General features: G+C 37.7%; 1 protein-coding gene across 3 annotated transcripts in view; it reads right to left on the bottom strand.

Annotated features, from left to right (window-relative positions):
- PUS10 (pseudouridine synthase 10) overlaps nt 1-20,344 on the bottom strand; it is a 106,107-nt gene that overhangs the window by 81,401 nt on the left and 4,362 nt on the right. The window contains exons 2-4 of one of the 3 annotated variants that reach the window (XM_043985407.1): nt 12,251-12,392; nt 8,723-8,974; nt 6,668-6,754 (exon numbers count right to left, since the gene is read on the bottom strand). In XM_043985407.1, the coding sequence (XP_043841342.1) occupies nt 6,668-6,754; nt 8,723-8,974; nt 12,251-12,376 (465 nt within the window). In that variant the 5' untranslated portion in view covers nt 12,377-12,392. Of the gene's footprint in view, nt 1-6,667; nt 6,755-8,722; nt 8,975-12,250; nt 12,393-20,344 lie in introns of those variants that run through there. The other 2 variants (XM_043985408.1, XM_043985409.1) reach the window with 2 other exon arrangements.

Below are 20,344 nucleotides of genomic sequence, written 5' to 3'. Positions count from 1 at the left end.
GCAAGATCGCCCTCTACTGACCTAAACCGGTAAAGAACAGAAAGAAATTAGTGGGATTCAAAGTAAAATTAATTTTTAAAGGGACCTGTCAAGATACTACTGTTCTAGGAAAGTATTACCAATCATTACACAAATCTGGGCTCAGCAACTTCATTCCATAATTTCACTTTAGTACCATAGTGTGGGAGAAAACTGGAGGAACAAGACAAAAACATGAAGTAATATTTCCTAACAACTTCTTCCCCTTAGATTTCAAGTTTTTAAAATAGATCATATACCTTAAGGCACATATTCAAATTTTCAAGGGTTTTCTGAGGCCAGTGATGTGAAAGAACCAAAAGAAGTTGATCATCATGGTTTTTAAAAGTTCTCTGTTTTCAAAGTTGTCTTTTACTTAACTCTTGTTTGTCCTATAATCTCACACATCCACAGAATGTGTGAGAGGTGAGATCTTAAAGCCAAGTCTTCCTGACTCTGGGGTCAACTCTTTTGCAACTACACCCTTCTGCCTCTTTTCCACCCCTTATTAAAAGGAAATCAAAACAGAATCTTACTTATACTTTGGAAACTATGCAATTTCATTAGTGTAGGTCCTAACACCACTAATAAATCAAAACCCTTCCATGTGTCTATAGATTGTTTTCATGAAGTGGTGTGGTTCCACCAAAAAAATTTCACCTAGAAAATTTAGATAACTTAATCCATAAAACAAGGAGAATGAAGTACTCTAAACTGCAGTCTTTCTAGTTTGGTAGGATTTGCTAGATCTTGCACTCTAATGGGATAATCATTAAGAACCCAAGGTCACTTCCATGCCATGATGGAAGCACTGAAATACCACTTTGATAGGAAAAACCCCAGCACTATATTTAGAATGCCATGAATAAAACACTATGCCTAAAATCATAAAGATGTAATTGGAAGTGGAAAAGTAAAGAACCTTTGAAGGTTTCATCAAAATATCTATATAATCACAGGCTTATTTTCTTTTAAAAATCTGACTTTCATAGCAATGACTCACTGTCCCAACTTGTTAAATAATTACTACTAATCAATCTCTACTATCTTAAGATATGAATGGCCACAGAGCATAGAAATTAAGGAAGGGTGAAGTAGAAGGATTTCAATATTTTCAGTATCTAGTGACATGGTATTTCTTTAAATGGGTCTATATTAATTAGGTTACCTAAATGGGAGAGAAATTGTGTCTAAGGTCCTTGCCAAAACAACAGGAAAAAAAGAAGCTGAGGTCCATGGAAGGGCCTTCTCTGTCAGACTTGACAGTAATTCAAAGAAAAGAGTGTCAGTGAGTGAATCATCAATATGATTTCTTAGTGTGTCGAATGATCATAGGATTACAACACAGTTTTTAAAAATTCTATTTTATTTTAGTTGCAAATTCTCTCCCTTCCTTCTTCTATCCATTGAGAAGGCAAAAAAACCCAAAACCCATCACAAATATGTATAGTCATACAAAACAAATTTGTGCATTAGGAAGGAAGGAAAACATGCCTCAATCTGCACAGAGTCCATCAGTTTTCTATCCAGTGGTGGATAACATATTCATGAGTTCTTTGGAGTTGAGGTTGGTCACGGTATTGACCAGAGTTCTTAAGTCTTTCAAAGTTGATTATCAACACAATATGGTTATGGTATACATAATTTACTTTCAAACTTTATTTTTCCTACATAATTATACCACTTAAGAAAAGTGATTGGTTAAAAAAACACCCCCAAAACAATGAGGCAAGAGCACACACAAAAAATAAATAAATAATGAAACACTTAATAACATTAAAATGTGGAGATATTCTAAACTCTTCAATCTCTGTAATATCTTCTCTGCTAAACATGTGGAAGATAATAGTCAATATAAAGTAGACAGAATTTAGGCATAATAATCTAATCCTTCCAAAAAAATCAGTATCACCCAATCAATAAGTGTTTATTAAACATCTACTATGTGACAGGCACTGTTAGGTCTAGAGATATAAGTATAATAAAGGAAACAATCGTTAGTCTAAAGGAGCATACATTCTAATGGGCAAGGCAACAAATCCATGTCTAGTCTATATAGCCTAAATACATCTTGGGAACAAATACAGTTAAGCACAGAGAAGATTGTGTGTGAGCTGCATCTTGAAAGAAGAGAAGGACAGGTAAGGAGGAAGTGAACTCTAGACAGATGGGAGATAAGAATTTCATGTTCAAGGAACAAAGAAAAGGCCAGTTTGGCTCAACTGCAGAATGTGGAAGGGAGAGAAATAGCCAACAATGCTGAAAAGGTAAGTTGGGGTTAGTAGAGGGTTTTTAAATCTAGAAAAAGTGGTTTTTATTTGATCCTTGAGGCAATGATGCCAGTGAAGCTTACTGAATAAGGGAGTTACTTGATCAGACTGTACTTAGGGAAAATTATGCAGTGTATACAGTAGGATGTACTAAAGTGAGCAGAGTCTTGAGACAGGGAGAGACCAATTTGGAGACTTAAAATCACAGGCAAAAGGTGATGAGGATCTGAACAAAGGTGGTATTGGTGTGAGTGGAGAGGAGTTTCTTTCAAGAGATTTTGTGGAGGTAGAAATGATAAAATTTCTATGTGATGCAGTTTGAGGAATTGAGGCTAATGTTAAGGTTACAGATCTGTGACCCCAGGAGGATAGTAGTGTCTTTGACAGAAATAGTTAAGAACGCAATTGGGGGATTAAGAGAATTAGTTCACTGTTGGACACATATAGTTTGAAATGTTTCTGGGACATCCAGTTTGAAATGTCTGACAGTAAGCTAGGTGGCAAAGTGGATATACTGTTAGATTTGAAGTCAGGAAGACCTCAGTTCAAATCTTGCCTCAGATACTTACTAACTGTCTGACTCTGGGCAGGTCACTTAACATTTCTGTGTCTCATTTTCCTCATCTATAAAATGGGGATGATAATAAAATCTACTCCTCAGGCCACTATGAGGATAAAATGAGATTATATTGGTAAAGTTCCTTTCAGACCTTGAAACACTAGATAAATGCTAGCTATGAAGATTTACAGTTTAGGAGGAGTGACTGGGCCTGGATATGTACTATGTGTTTTATAGAGATATAAGTAGGTGAGGAATGAGGAGGAAGAGTGTGTGTGTGTGTGTGTGTGTGTGTACATACATACCTACCTATATACATTAGCATATATATGCATAAAAATGTAAATATAATATACATATAAGGCATCTACAAAGAGATGATAGCTAAATCTACACAAGCAGATGAGGTTACCAAAAGAACATAGAGGGAAAAGAGAAAACTTACAACAGAACCTTGGGGAAAACCAGCAATTAGAAATCAAGATAGAGATGATGAGCCAGCAAGAGACTGAGGAATGATCAAGTTGGAAAGAGAACCAGGAGAGACTAGCATCACCAAAACTCAGAGAGAAGTGTTCAACATGCAAACTGAAGCATCAGATTTGACAACTAAGAGGTCAATGATAACTGTGCAGAGAGCAGTTTCTATTGAAATGAGAAAGGAAAAGAAAAGGATTGAGTGAGGGGAGAGATGTGGACAAAGTGAGTATGGACAGCTTTGGCAAGTAGTGTAAGTAAGAGAGATACAGATGACAGCTGGAGAGATAACAGGGTCAATGTAATGAAGGTTTTTTAAGGAAGGGGGAGACTTGGGAATGTTTGAGAGAGTAGGGAAGGAATCAGTAGATAGGGAAAAGTTAAAGATTAGAGAATTGGGAAAGATGACTGAGAATAGAATCTGCTGGAAATGAGAGAGTAAGGGAACAAGTGCACATATAAAGAAGTGCCACCTCTTTTTCTTTTTCTTTTTGGTGAGGCAGTTGGGGTTAAGTGACTTGCCCAGGGTCACGCAGCTAGTAAGTGTCAAGGGTCTGAGGCCGGATTTGAACTCAGGACCTCCTGAATCCAGGGCCGGTGCTCTATCCACTGTGCCACCTAGCTGCCCCTACCACCTCTTTTTCAAAGACCAAGGAAAAGAGAGAAAATAGGAAATTACATAAAGGGGTTTTGAGAAGAGATATCTACCATCTCTAATCATCTTATACAGTGCCTTATGCCCAGTGAGCATTCAATAAACAATAAGTGGTGATTCTGATAAGTGATGAAAAAGATATGTATGTAAACTACTAATATGTATGCTTGCATGTGTGTGCATATGTATGTACGTATGTATGTATGTGTGCATATATATGTGTATACATGCCTTTTAAAGGCAGGTTTACCTGGCAGAAACCTGGAGTTTCAGAAGATTTCGTTTTGTATCCCTGAATATGCCACTCACAGTTTGTAAATGTGAACAAGTCACTTAGCTTTCTGGTGTCTATGTTTTTATATTTGCTTAATAGAATTCTAAAGGTGACCTCAAAATACAGAAGAATTATGATCACTGACTAAAGGTCTACAGAAATGTTTATAAATGTCACTGTTATAATATAATTTCCTTTCCATCCAATGGTCAATTACCTCTTTATCAGTGAAGACAACAATTAAAAGCATTCTAGTTTTTCCACATTTCTTGGGGAGGAATCTCAGAATCACGGACTTTCTGAAAAGGAAGCTTAGAGGCCATTTAGTTCAATCTGTACTTGAAGAAAAAACCCTGTCTTTACCTGAGGCTTTCTTTGGAGAGAACCTACTACTTTCTGAGGCAGATCATTACATTTTTTGATAGCTATAATTATTTTGGTTTTCCCTGTCTCAAGCACCCATTATTCTGAATTCTACCTTTTACAGCCAAGAAAAAAATAAGTCTAATCCCTTCTCCATGAGACAGCCTTTCAAATTTCAGAAAACAGGGGCAGCTAAGTGGCATAGTGGATAGAGCACCGGCCCTGGAGTAAAGAGGACATGAGTTCAAATCCAGCCTCAGACACTTGACACTCACTAGCTGTGTAACCCTGGGCAAGTCACTTAACCCCAATTGCTCTACCAAAAAAAAAAAAAAGACTCCTGGTAAGACCATGTATGGTAAACTGTGCTTAGATGAAGGAATCACAAATTTCAGAAAACAACTATGGTGTCCTCTCCGAGTCTTCTCTTCACCAGGATAAACGTTCCCAATTCCTTCAAATGATGTTTACATGGCATGAACTCAAGAGCTTTCACTATTCTGCCATTCTTCCTCTGGCCATTCTCCAGTTTATCAATGCCCCAAACGGAACATAATACCCCAGATGTGAGGAGACTAAAGCAAATATGGTCTCTTAAACTCCTGGGAGCTATGCTTCCCTTATTGCAGCTCAAAATCATAACAGCTTTTTTGACTGCCATATCATGGGCCTCCTTTTAAGCTTATGATCACAGAATTATTAAGCAGCAGAGCAAAGATTCAGATCCTGTCACAGCAAAAGAGCACACATCCCACTATACCACACTCAGTCCACTAAAACACAAAACAACAACTAAGAAAAAGAAAACTTATTAGTTACCCATTCCTCATGTAACAGTTGTTGTGAAGCTGACTTTATAAACCCATACATAATTTACATTTCATCCAATTCTAGTCTCTGCCAACACTGTTTCTGGATCTACCATGGTGACTTGGAAGATAAGGGGTGACACTCATATCATCTGATTAGCAAGAAGGCTTGATAGTGGCTTATCACATAACATTTCCAACTTTGCAAGCTCAAAAAAAGAAAATATTTGCCAGATATAGAATAATTAAAACTGAACCCCACCCCACCCCCAAGATGAAAAGACAGAAACACCATAGAAGGTAAAGCCTCATGAAACAACAGTGGGAAGCTGCAATAGTGATCCCACTCAGACCTCACCATGTTCTAAGTACAACCAGCACAGGCAATAGTTCTGCCTAGCATAGGTCTCTGTCTTGTCCCTCTATCTTGGGGATTCACGTTTAATTATTCTATATATAGATATTCTATATCTAGTAAATATTTTCTTTCTTTTGAGCCTGCATACTCTGCAAGTCAGTCTTAGAAAGGAGCAGTCTCAGAGACTAAGCGGGTATGTGACTCCCCCAAGGGTCGGTCACACAGTGTGTGTCAAAGGCAGCTCTATAGTAACTAAGTTGTGCTGCACATCAGCCTTTCTAGGACTTATGCTGAATTGTAGATCATCTACAAAGTCACAGAGGAGTTGTGATCTGCACTGGTGAAAGGATTATCCTGACAAAAGAAAATCACCAATCACTTAAGTATTAAAGTGTTTTAAAGTACTATCATTTTTTCCTTTTATAAATGGAGAACAATGAAGTACTCAAATTCAATGAAAACTCCAAAAATGGTCTTTCCCCTACAGTGCTGGTAAGAACAAAAACCTGTTGAAACTTTTTCATGTTCTCATCAGATAGCTGGAGAACAATTTGGTTTCTCCCAAACAGGAGAGACAAATTTTCTTTCAAAATATGGTCCTTCTTTCCAGAGCCATCATGAACTCTCTGGTATTTTCCACAAAAGGCCTCTGGACAGCTAATCAGACACCTGCCATTATCCACTACACTCAAAAGGGGAGCACCTCCTGAAAGACAACACTAACAACTCATTCATTTATCCAGGCATCTACTTACCACCAATATATTTCTTTTACTATTTAGAAATATACACAAAACAGGAAATAAACAACACATTGTTATCTCATTCCACTTTCCCCTATTTTAAGCACTTATTAATGAAAATTATAGTGAAAATGACCATACCTCTCTTACAGACAGCTGTGGTGGGAAGGACACTGAGAACACCAAGTTGGTGAATTCATACCCAGAAGACTCAACCTTCTGACACACCTGAAAATGATTACATTTACATAAATCCACTGGAACTTTTAGCTGAACAAATATACTTTCAAATCCTGTAATCTACACAGAAAAAGACACTGCATTTAGAATAATAAAAAATTGCTCTACTTTGTCATTCAATTGGCTGTGGCCTAACTCTTGCTAAAGCTTATAATTTATTGGTGACCACTCATTAGATATTTTAGACAGTATAGCCAGAATTTTTTTTTAATTAACAGCAATATGTGCACGGCATCTCATTGTGGGATTATTTCACATGTTTCAGAATTTGGCTTAAGGAAGTCTGTCTTCCACCACATTCAGGTACTAAAAGCACGTCATTATAAGGTGGTCTTAATTAAAAGTTTCCATTGCTATTTCCCTAATGGCAGTGTCACAGCAAGACTACATTGTTTATATTGAGTTAATGTCCAATGGCAAGATGACTGATTCCATCCACCTATTTTAAGCCTGGCATACTGTATGGGCAGTACATATTGCTCAAGTGGGGGAATGCTCATATCCCATCATTTCTCTGTTCTTTTATGGTAACCCCCATAATTATCTCAGGTGTCATGATAAATAACAGTGTTGAATTTGGCCTTGACATCTGTTACCAATTATATTAGATTTTTAAAATTTCTCATAATGGCATGAGGATAATTAGGCAGATGATACAAAAAGTGATGAAACAAAGATAAAAATTATTTTTAAAAATTAATATCACAGCAATTGTCTTCTCAATTTACCCTCCATAAGGGGGGACTATAGTAATATTAATTTTAAAGAATGTTTCCATTTTTGTTTTATTATATATTTCGTGTGTAACAACTAAGATTCTGAATTCACTTAGACATGTTTTTGAGAACTTTCATTGTTTGATTTGATTATTGACAAAGCTATTTTAAAGTTGTGTTAAGCTCAATTTTGTAGGAAATTTTCCTGGCTGATTACCTGCATCCACACATCAACCCCTGAAAAGACTTCTATTCCACGACTACACCTAGAGGACATCTGAGAAAAGACTTTCAAAGACTTTAAATGAACAGTTTTGTTTTGTTGTTGTTTTTTTTCTCTTTTCTCTTTCTGTTATAACATACACCATCTGTAACATGTATTCTCTGCAGAGGCCCTCCCTATGCAAGACCAATGTCAAAGCGTCGATTCATGAGGACAAAAAATTGCCCCTCTGGACAAAACTTTCCTCTCTTCCTTTTCTATATTGTTATTAACATATTGTTAGTTAGCATAGGTTATTATATTCTGTTATTTTTTACTGTTTCATCAAGGAAACGCCCCGTTTCTTGAGGAAACAATGGGGGGACTGTAATGATTGGAATGACGCCACCTGCTGGAGACTTACTGTAGAAAAGCTGTACCATGAAGTGGAAGGTCTTTGAGGGCAAGACCAGGAGTCTTTTCTTTGGCGTCAGGAAGTGACGTTTGCTGGTGGGGGGAAGAAGGGAGCTAGGAATGCACTCTCCCTTTAATAGATAGATGAATGTAGGCCTTTCTCTCTCTCTTTACCAAATTCTTATTCTCCTTAATAAATGCTTAAAAGCCTAACTCTTGCTAAAGCTTATAATTTATTAGCGACCACTCATTAGATATTTTAGACAGAATAGCTAGAATTTTAGCCCTTAACACCTATATCTCGCCTTTTTTTTTTTTTAGTGAGGCAATTGGGATTAAGTGACTTGCCCGGGGTCACACAGCTAGTAAGTGTTAAGTGTCTGAGGCCGGATTTGAACCCAGGTACTCCTGACTCCGGGGCTGGTGCTCTATCCACTGCGCCACCTAGCTGCACCTGCCTTTTTTGATATTAATGATCAGAGGGTTGTCAAATAAGGTTACCTCTGTTATCAGAGAATCTTGTACCACCAAGATCATTTCATGTCTTATGTCAAGGAAAATCTGTACCTAACTGAATATTTAGTTAGAACCATCATTTACCTTTTCAATAAACTAATTATTTACCTTTTTAATAAACTTCTTCTCACAGAATTCTTGCAGAATTCCCAAGCATATATTGCATGCATTTAGACATGGCTCCTCAAGTATCATGTTTTCATCCTTCATGATGGCAGTAATTTCCCCACCATTTTGACTCTGATCATCAATTTGAGCCTCACCATCTTGCAATCGAATCTTCTTGAGGGGTGGTTTGGTGGTTTCCAAAGTTAAATCATCATCAGTTTTCAGGAAATTTTCTAGCTCCCTAAGCAATTCCTAAAGAAAGGAAGTTGAATAGGGTTGTTTTTAGTTTTGTTGGTAATGTCTCTCAAGACATCTAAGTACCGTATATTAAAACATCAATGAAAAATATTAAATATAGCATATTTAGATGATTTTTGTTCCCATACATTTTGGAGCAACTCCCATCATCCTATACCTTCATAAAAAAAATTGCCAGTATTATTACTTAAGTTCTATAACATAAAGAGAAGGATTTTAAAGGTAATTGTTAATTCTGGGATGTAGCTTTTAAGAGTTAGAGAACCTAAGCTCAAATTCTGATTCTAATACCTAATATATGACCTTGGTCAAGTTGCCATCATAATAATATTTATATACTCTCTGCTCCTCATTTCCCTCCTCTATAAAATGTGAGGGTTGAAATAGATGACCTGTAAGGTCCCTTCCAGCTTGAGACTTATGATCCTATGATAAGTAAATCAATGAATTATAATACCTGTTTATCGTGCTACTATGATTGTATCGATGATAGCTTATGATTTTGTTCATTAATTATAGAAATAAATATAAGAAAATACTAAAATATTTCCCTTGCCAGAAAATACATGATATTCTATTATGCAAAATAACATCTCATAAATTCATATTTCATTTATATAGATTTTATATAATTTCATCACAAGGAAGGGCCCCACCTGTGTGTGGGTGGGAGGGACTTTATAAGCAAAACTTAATAAACAAAACATAATTTTGAGAATTTATACTAAACCATTTATTCTCACTTTACTTAAGAAGTATTTATTCACTTATAAACAATGTTAGTAATGTAAACTGAGACTAAGACTCTTAAACCTGATGCAGTGATACAGTAATGTCAAGGCATTTATACTCATTCATCAGAACAGAAACTACTAAGGCAATATTTAATTATCCTAACTTAATCTAAGTACAATATGATAAATATTTATTAGTCATCTACTATGTGCCAGACAATGTGCTAAGCACTAGGAAGATAAACATGAAAAAGACAGACCCTGCTCTCAAGAAGTTCCCAGTCTAAAGGGAAAAGACAACACACACAAATGGAAGTTGTATCTCCAATACTCCAAAAGATCTATGATTATTTATATATATATATATTTATATGGCTATTTCCTCCAATGATACAGATGGCAATTCATCTATTCCCTTTTCAACAACAGCAACTGTGTCCATGTCTTCACATAAGTTCACCACAAAGGTTACATCCACTATTTTAAAAGCCTTCCTCCCATTCTTTCTCTCTCTCTTTTTTTTTGTGAGGCAATTGGGATTAAGTGACTTGCCCAGGGTCACACAGCTAGTATGCGTTCAGTGTCTGAGGCCATATTTAAACTCAAGTCCTTTGGACTCCAGGGCCAATGCTCTATCCACTGCGCCACCTAGCTGCCCCCTCCCCCGCCATTCTCTTAAAATCACAAAGACATCAGTGGAGGACAGGAGCTATCTGTCAGTTATCTCTTGCTCTTACCCTGTGACCAATTCATATTTTTCAAACATATAGACCTTTTATGACATCCTTTATACTAATTCTCCTATATAATTCCTTGTTTGTAACATGTTACAGCCTGAACATCATCTATTCAGAGACTATAATTTTCTATGACTCATAGCTGCACATCACCACCAGAAGAAAACTGTTATTAAAAATATAGGCTAAGGGGCAGCTAGATGGCGCAGTGGATAGAGCATTGGCCCTGGATTCAGAAGCACCTGAGTTCAAATCCGGCCTCAGACACTTAACACTTTCTAGCTGTGTGACCCTGGGCAAGTCGCTTAACCCCAATTGCCTCACTGGGAAAAAAAAATAGGCCTTTATTTCAGGGAGAAGAGTAGAGTCATTAAACATATGAAAGATGTAATCCATCACTAGGTCAGCAGCAGGATAATGGAGTTTTTGGTCAAATTACCTTTCAAAGACCATCTAGTAAGTAGAGGCAGGATGTGACTTACACCAGAAAAATTATTCATCCTTAAAATACCAAAATACAAAAGTCTGTTTATCACCAGTGCAATGGTACAGAAGAGTTCCAGGGGACCCATGATGGAAGGAGATCTCCAAATCCAGAAAAAAAAAAAAAGAACTGTGGAATAGAGATGCTGATCAAAACATACTATTTCTTTTGCTTTTGGTGCTGTTGTTTTTCTATTTTGGGGTTTTTCCTCATTGCTCTGATTCTTCTCTTATAAATATGACTAGTGCAGAAATACATTTAATGTTATTATGTATATATATAACCTATAACAGATTACTTGCTGTGTAGGGAAGGGGGGAAGGAGGGGAGGGAGGGAGAGGAATCTGAAATTGGAAAGCTTGTATAAACAAATGTTGAGAACTAAAAAAATAAAATGATCCAAGACTAAAAAAAAAGTCTATTTATGACATGAGAGATAGCATGGCACAGGCCATACAGAGCTGGCCTAGGAGTTCAGAGAACTGAGTTCACATCCTGCCACTGACAAATCCTCTGCAGGTTAACCCTGGGTATGCCACTTAAATCCTCAGGGCTCTGGGCAACTCACTCTGACTCTAAGGTACAGTGAAAGTGCTGACTTGAATTGAAAGAGGCAGTTTCAATGAAATCACAGAAGATGACACTGAATTGTTTTGGACTTTTAGTAGTAGTAATAGTGTTGGATTCTTTATCCATTAGTTTTGTTTTGTTTTTTTGGTGGGGCAATGAGGGTTAAGTGACTTGCCCAGGGTCACACAGCTAGTAAGTGTCAAGTGTCTGAGGCCGAATTTGAACTCAGGTCCTCCTGAATCCAGGGCCAGTGCTTTATCCACTGTGCCACCTAGCTGTCCCTAGTAGTAATAGTGTTGAAATCACGAAGACCTGAGTTTAAAGATTAGCTGTGTGACTCCCTCAGCCTCAGGTTTCCCATCTGTAAAATGGGGATGACAATTGCACTTGCCTTGAAGGATTGTTCTGAGGATCAAATGAGATAACATGTAAAGTACACTTCATACCTTAAAGTGCCATACAAGGAAACTATTGTTTTGTGACACATGCCTTTTGCAAATGCTTTTAGATGTCTTCTGCAGAATGGCTATCTCAACAATAAATGCATAATAAATAGGATTATTGTCTGTGCTTTTTATTTTATGAGAATATCTTCTTACCACTGTCAATAATCATCTGTGTATGCATTTTGTTAATGTACAAAGCTTACATTTACTAAAGAATTAGGAACAAATATAAAGCCATACATAGAGATATTCATGTATATACATAGACTTTGTTTTTAATGTAAAAGATATGAAGAGACCTTGTATAGAAGTTTGTAAGGTGCATGAAAATCCACACAACAGAATCTGAAGATACATCTTGGACAAGTGCCAGTACTGAACAGCAACCGTGCAATAGGTTTGTCTTTTTCAGCCAGTGGGAACATGCTGAGTAAGCCTAACCTGAAAAACAAACAAAAAAACCCTAAGGATAATAAGCAATTCCACATTTCACTTTCACAGGCACAAAGGTTACCCAAAATCACTTTTAACAATTCACATTTATGTAATAAAGTTTGCAAGTGCTTTAAGGCTTACAGTGTACTTACCTCGCTAACAACACCATAAGGTAATAGTAGAACTAGTATCCCTATTTAATAGATGGGGAAGCTGAGGCTCTGAGAGATTGAAAGATATTGATTCTATAGCCAATCATGTTCAAACAGGTCGTAAGTACATGAAGAGAGATTTAAACCCAGGTCTTCTAACTCCAAATCCAATATACTCTCTATTAAGCCATGTTGCCTTTCTGTTTTTCTGTGACATTCTTGCCCCCTTTAATTGTTAAATATTAGGTAATTTAATGTTAATTACCTGTGGTATTTCCCAAGGCCTGGAATGCTCTCTCCAATTGCCCCTGTTCACTATTTATTGACTTCATACTATCCTTTAAAGCTCAGTACCAATATTATCTTCTTCACAAAGCTGTCTCTGATGCCCCTAACTGGAAATAATTTCTCCTTCATCTTTATATTCCCATTATACACTTACCACACACAAACCCACCAAGTTCTGATTGCCTTTGCTGAGAGGCTGGACTTTTGGATACAAAATATCACCAAGCCGCCTTCTTATTAACTGCCTGCAGTAGCAATACTCCCTGGGCTCCTTTCCTAAGAGTTAGCATATTCTCATCCCCTTTTAGTCTCTCCATCCTAGTGATACCTACTACAGGACAAACTCCCAGCCCTCATCAACACCAGCTGCTTTCTCCCTATTCCCATCTGCCTCAGTCTTCTTAGCTATCAAATGAAGACATTCCTACCCTCACCCTACCTCTACAATGTCCCACTCCAGATCTGCCTACTCCTTCACCTTGTGACTTCTGGAGTGTATACTCTATAATTAACAAATTCCTTTCATTTTAGACATTTTTCTTTCATGGTCCTTTCTGTCTCTGGTATTCACTAAGACCTGGCTCCTCCTAAATGATGATATACCCCTCGACATCCATTATAGTATTGTTCTAGATCTTGCTTCCTACTCCAGACAGTTCTCATTTTAGTAAATGGACTGACCTTGTAAAGTGATTTTTACATAATACAAATCTACTCACTGGAATGGAGCCCTGGTTCAAATACATGTGAAGGTTGGGGGACAGAGAAGCAAGAGCTGGAGGAAGAATACAAGAAACATTCAGGGGCCAGGACGAGATTGGCTCAAATGGATACAAAGAAAAAAAATAAAAACAGTCACCTTCAAGAAGCCTGGGGGAGACAACACGTATGAATCCAAATATACAAGATAAATACAGACTACATGCATGAAATGTAACTCTAGAGGGAATGGCACTAGCGTCCGGGGTGACTGGGAAAAGCTTCCTGAAGGAAGAGGCTCTTGAATTGAGTCTTGAAGTCCAGATTCTAAGAGCTGGAGATTAGAAGGGAGAACATTCGGAGCCAATCATGCCATATAAGGCAAACAGCAAGCGGGCCACGGTCACTGGATCAGAGAGGGCACGGAGGGGAGCAGAACTCAGACAATTTGAAAGGTAAAAGGGGGCCAAGAGGTGAAGAGATGGAAATGCCACAAGCCTAGTGCTGATCATTTCACAGCCCTCCTGATTCAAGAACTCCAGAAGTTCCCCAGTCCCTCTAAAAGAGACCAAAAACTCCTATCTGACATTTCAAGTTCTTCAAAGTCTTGGCCCACCGCAGTCTTTCAAGCCTTCTTGTCCAGGACTTCACTCCACACACGCTAGGGTTTAACTCAGACTTCAGACACACTCCTATTTGAATGCTTTTGATCTGACTGCCTCCCAAAGATGCACTGTTCTCCCTTGTCACCTCCGCCTCTCAGAATTCTTAGTTTCCTTCAAAAATAAGTTCAAAAGGGGACAGTTAGGTGGCACACTGGCCCTGGATTCAGGAGGATCTGAGTTCCAATCCGACCTCAGACACTTGACATTTACTAGCTGTATGACACTGGGCAAGTCACTTAACCCTTACTGCCTGGGAAAAAAAAATTCAAAGGCCTCCTTCTGTAGGAGGCCTTTCCTGGTTCCCTAATTAATAGTGTTTACTCTCCAAGGGTGTCTTGCATTTACTTTGTATGTAATCTTGTATAGATTTATACAAATATAGAATTTCCAATGCTTACCATAGTGCTGGTACATAACAGGGGCTTAATAAATGTTTTTTGACTGATTGTTACATGTCTTAGTACCCCTACTTTATTGTAAACTCCTGAAGGACCATCTTATTTTATCTTATTTTTGTATCTCCAAGGCCTGAACAGTTCACTTCACACAGTATACTTAATGAACTGTGCTCGATCAATTGCGATACATTTATTAAGCACATACCATGTACCAGGTACTCTGCTGGGCACTGGGGATACAGACAAAAATAAATTAAACAAGCCTTGCTTTTGAGGAAGTTACATTCTACAGGGCTTGATGACGGACACATACATATATATTTGCATAAATTATACTTATATGCATACATAAGCACTATATGTAAAAATAGAAAAAAAATATAAGTTAGTGAAATACAACGTGGGAGATAGAAGTAGTTGGAGGGATCAAAAAAAGATATGCTTAGGAAGTGGTACATGAATTGAGTCTTGAAGACAGGCAAAGGTAAAAAGTGAGTGAATACCTAGCATAGAGGATGGCAAGTTTAAAGGCACAAAGATTGGAGATAAGAGTGTCAAATGAAGAATGGTTTAACTGGACCACAGAGAATGGAACAGGGAGTAATGGTAATATGTGTTGAATAAATGCAAATTAATTAAATAGAATCAAATCTATAAATATACAAAGGAATTTATTAGATGTATTAATTTGACAATCATTAGCTATGAAATAAAACTTGGTCTGGTATTTTAGGAAAGGATTTTAAGAAATGATAGCTATCATAATTCAGTTTCTACAATGTATGCAAAATTGAGTCAACTACAATAACAATCAAATTCTTTCTTTTTTTTTTTAATGGATTGAGGGCTTCATATTGAATTAAAAAATCACAAAGCCTACAGGCTGTGAGTTAAATACTTCTACTCTAGATGTTATTTATGTATAATATATATATAAAATATATGTGTGTATGTATATATATAATGTGTTCTACATATATACAAAATATGTTATTTATTAAAAGGATAATCTCTGAGTACTCAGAAAGGCAACCAGGTGTAACTAAAACCCAACATTTTTTCATCAAGAACTGAGGATGTCCTATGTTTATGAGACAGTAAGTACAGATAGACAGTGGTTGGGTTGACTCAGAATTAAAAAGGGTGAGGTGAGTGAGCTATATTGTTTTCAGGAAATTGCAAAGATTTTTTTTACTGATTCTGAGCTTCTACTAAAAGCAGTGCCCCACTTGTTTTTTTGTTTTGTTTTTAATTTTACATATAAGGTATTTTATTTTTTCTGTTATATGTAAAGATAGTTCTCAACTTTTGTTTATACAAGCTTTACAATTTCAGATTTTTCTCCCTCCCTCCCCTCGACAGCAGGTAATCTGATATAGGTTATATCTATATACATATAGATATAGATGTAGATATATATATCTATACACACATATATATATACACATAATAACATTAATCCTATTTCTGCATTAGTCCTGTTATAAGAGAAAAAAAATCAGAGCAATGATGAAAAACCTCAAAATAGAAAAAAAAACCAACAGCACCAAAAACAAAAGAAATAGTATGGTTCATTCAGCATCTATACTCCACAGTTCTTTTTTTTTTTTCTTGGATTTGGAGACCCTCTTCTATCATGAGTTCCCTGGAACTCTTCTGTACCATTGCATTGGTGAGAAGAATATAGTCCATCACAGTAGATCAACACTCAATGTTGATGATACTGTGTACAATGTTCTTCTGGTTCTACTCATCTCACTCATCATCAGCTCACTCATCATCAGCTCACGTAAGACCCTCCAGGTTTCTCTGAACTCCTCCTGCTCATCATTTCTTACAGCACAATAGTATTCCATTGTATTCATATACCACAACTTGTCCAGCCATTCCCCAGTTGATGGGCACCCCCTCAACTTCCAATTCCTTGCTACCACGGAAAGAGCAGCTATAAATATTTTTGTACATGTGGGTCCCCTTCCCCCCTCCATGATTTCTTTGGGAAAAAGACTTAAAAGTGGTATTGCTGGGTCAAAGGGCATGCACAGCTTTATCGCCCTTTGGGCATAATTCCAAATTGCTCTCCAGAATGGTTGGATCAGTTCACAGCTCCACCAACAATAAATTAGTGTTCCAATTTTCCAATCAAATTATTTCTATTTTTACATAGATCTCTGATCCGGACTCAAAAAAATAATACAAATTGGAGTTTCTGACAAGTTTTTATGTAGAAAAAAATTACATCAGAAAGACAATAAATAATAATTGGCATGTAGCAATCTTAGAAGGCCTAGCCAAACAGGCTTAGTTACATATTAAAAGCTCTTTCCAAGATTCAGAATTTACAACTAATTAATTGAGAGGGGGAGATTTATATGTCACAAAGATAACCAAAGGATTGGAGCCAGGTAGATCCTTCCACAATTAAGTCAAGTTAAAAGAAGCTCAAACTCCCTTTTGGCTTCTTATCTGAGAAATGTAACAAGTTTCAGCTAGCTCAATAACCTCCTAACCAGGAGAAACAGTCCTGAACCCCAAATAAAAATGAATAACAGGAAATCAAAATCTCATAATAGTCAAAATTTTCTCATAACAATCTCTTCAAAGGGGCATTCCTTCTATCAATACAAAACACAGGCCATCTATACTTTCTCATATTATGAAGCTTTTGTCCATGTTCTTTAATAGATTATCCACAGATTCCAACCAAGATGCCAAGGACCTTCCTCTAAATCTTCTCGAATTTCCTGGGTCCCAATGAAACATGAGGGCTACAAATCTATTACTTTCCCTCACTCCCTGTCACATTACCAAGCCGCCTTCTTTTGTAAGCATATACATGGATGACAGCATTATGCTACTTCTTGTATACTGTTCATCACTAGAATGCTACATTGTACTTGCCACATACCTCTTTACTGGCTACTGGATTAACTAGCAAAAGTTCTGAGATTCTCAACCATTTCCAATAGTTATTTATGTGTGTTAAAAAGTCAGGTCTTTTAGTCAGGGAGCAGGCATGTGATATAGCCCGCTTTTTCCCCCCCTACTCAATTCTTGGCCCAATTCACTCATTTTGTACATTAACTGTCTCAAATATTGATACTTCTGTACTAACTCAATGGAATGCCCATCTAACTCTATGTCCTAGTTTGGATGACAGGCTTTACATCCATTTAGTTTTTTCCTATGTCGACTGTTACATTAATTACTTTTCAATAATTATGGTTCTCATTTGAATAGATTTACAGTGTTCTGGAGCTTGACAAAATCAACACTCTACCATCCACAAACAAGGACATATAGAGGATCTTTCTATCTGTGGGAAATCTCTTTTCCATTTAGACCTTGCACAAGTCTTCCTCCATAACAATGAAAGTCTAATTAGTTAGCAAAAGGTAATCAAGTAAAAAAAAAAACTATCACTTGCCTTAACTGTTTTTGCAATTAAAGAATGTTTCAAATAGCACCCAAGTGTAAAAAATCTACTCTTCTGTTTTATCTAAGTATAAAATTTACTACAATAATAAACCTATTTTCAAGTCCTATTCCTGATATACACTGGTTCTGTGACACTGGGCAAGTCATTTAGCCTCTTAGTGCTCTACAAAACAGAGATTATAAACTGCAAAGTGCCAACTTGCACTTTTTTTTCATTTGGAAGTTCACTATCAAATGAAATCAAAGGCCCTCCAAATCCCTATCCCTAATAATCTGAATATAAAACAATTAGTGGTAGCTTAGTGATCTGTAACAGGACCAAAATTTGAAAAGTTGGAAAAAGACCGGGAAATCATCTAATTCAACCCACTCATTTTACAACAAAGGGAAGGGGGGTTGGGGGGGTACCACAGCAGCAGTTAAGTGACCGGCCCGAAGTCAAACAGGTAGAAAAGAATGGAGCCGGGATTCAAACATAGGTCTTCTGATAACAGATCCATTGCTCTTTCCTTTAAGTGGTCAGTCAGACTATCACTTCTTATGATTTGGAAAAACATGCATAGAAAACAATACCATATTCAAAAAAATGGAAAATCACCTAGATAGTTGTTTCCTATTGGCAATGAGGAGCAGAAAATGAGCTACTCTCTACATATGGCAAATTTTGTAGTTTCTTAGTTAGTAAGTTCTACCTTGAAACAATTTATTAACCCCTTGCTTAATCTTCATCCAGCTGACCCTGTCCACTAACCATGGATAAATCAGTCAATTAATAAACACTTATTAAGGTCCCACTACCCTAAGGATACAGAGAGACAAAAGACAATCCATGCTCTTAAGGGGTTCACATTCTAATGAGAGTGACAAAAAGCAAATACAGATAAACATGCTCTAGACAGGATAAATAGGAAATAATTAATAGAGGGAAAGTACTGTAATTAAGAGGAGTTGGAAAAGGAGTTCTATAGAAAGCAAGTTTTTAGTTGAAACTTAAAGGAAGCCAATTTAGCCACAAGGTATGGATGAGGAGGGAGAGAATTACAGGCATAGGGGCTGATCACAGAAAATTCCTGCGGAGCTGAAGTGTCTTGTTCATGTAACCATGTAACAGCCAGAAGGGCAGTAATTGAAAAATATCTGTTGGGGAGTATGGTGTAAGAAGATGGGAAGGGTAGGGGTAGGTTATGAAGGGTTTGCATGCCAAATAGGGAGGACATTTTGTATTTGCTCTTGGAGGCAATAGGAAGCCACTGGAATTTATTGATTAGTGCCATGATTAGACCTTCATTTTAGGAAGATCACTTTGGTGGCTGAATGGAGGATGGGGGGAAGCTTGAGGCAGGCAGATCCACCAGCAGGTTGTTGAACTAGCACAGGCATGAGGTAATATGGGCCTGCACCAAATTGGTGGCCTTCCATCTCCTGCTGCGTGAGCACAGCTTGTCCCCTGAGGAAAGGCTGCCAGATCCAGGCCAGGCATCTTCCAGCTGCCTCAAAGCAACCACAAGGAATTTTCCACCTCCTGCTTGCAACCCAATCCCCCCAGCTGGGATGTGGAGCACCTAGAGTGCAAAAAAGCAACTCTCTTTCATTTCAAGCCTCTCATCTGCTGTGCCTGTCTTTTGAGGGCAGCAGAGGAGTGCCCTCCACTCAAGGCACCTAGTCATACTCTTCACATCCCAGTGACTCTGAACTCAAAACCCATTCCACACCCCTACCCCCATTCCTCATTCCCATCCCCCCAAACCTCCTACACCAAAGTTTCATCCTAACTCTACCCAGTCCTTCCCCTGTACCTTCTGGTAAAGGCCACAAACTTTCCATTATCTTAAATTATCTTCCTCTCCCATTCCTACTAGCTCTTACTGAAACCTGGCTCCTGGATGAGAACCCAGCCTTCCTGGCCACCCTCTCCACTAATGGCTGCACCTTCACCCATTCTCCCCTTCTCAATGTTTGAGGTGGGAAGCTGGAACACTCCTTGCTCCCCACTGCCACTTCCAGGTTCTCCCCTTCCCTCTCTTCTTTAGAGGTTCATACTACTCACATCTACTACCGAAACAAGATCCTGGTAGTTGTGGTCTACAGACTCCCAGGTCACTCTGCTTCCTTCCTCAATGAATCTGATACCCAGCTTACAGTTTTTCTCTCCTCCCCAACTCCTGCCCTCATACTGAAGGACTTTAACATCCATACTGATTCTCTCTCAAATGCCCTGACCACCCTGAGGTTCCTCAACCTATTCACCTCCCGTGAGCTACTCCCCCATTCCACCTCAGGCACAAAGCTGATCATACTCTGGATCTTTCTGTCACCAT

This window comes from Dromiciops gliroides, chromosome 2, assembly GCF_019393635.1.
Source record: "Dromiciops gliroides isolate mDroGli1 chromosome 2, mDroGli1.pri, whole genome shotgun sequence".
In the NCBI taxonomy this organism is placed as follows: Eukaryota; Metazoa; Chordata; class Mammalia; order Microbiotheria; family Microbiotheriidae; genus Dromiciops; species Dromiciops gliroides.
This window is presented reverse-complemented; position numbering and strand designations above follow the sequence as displayed.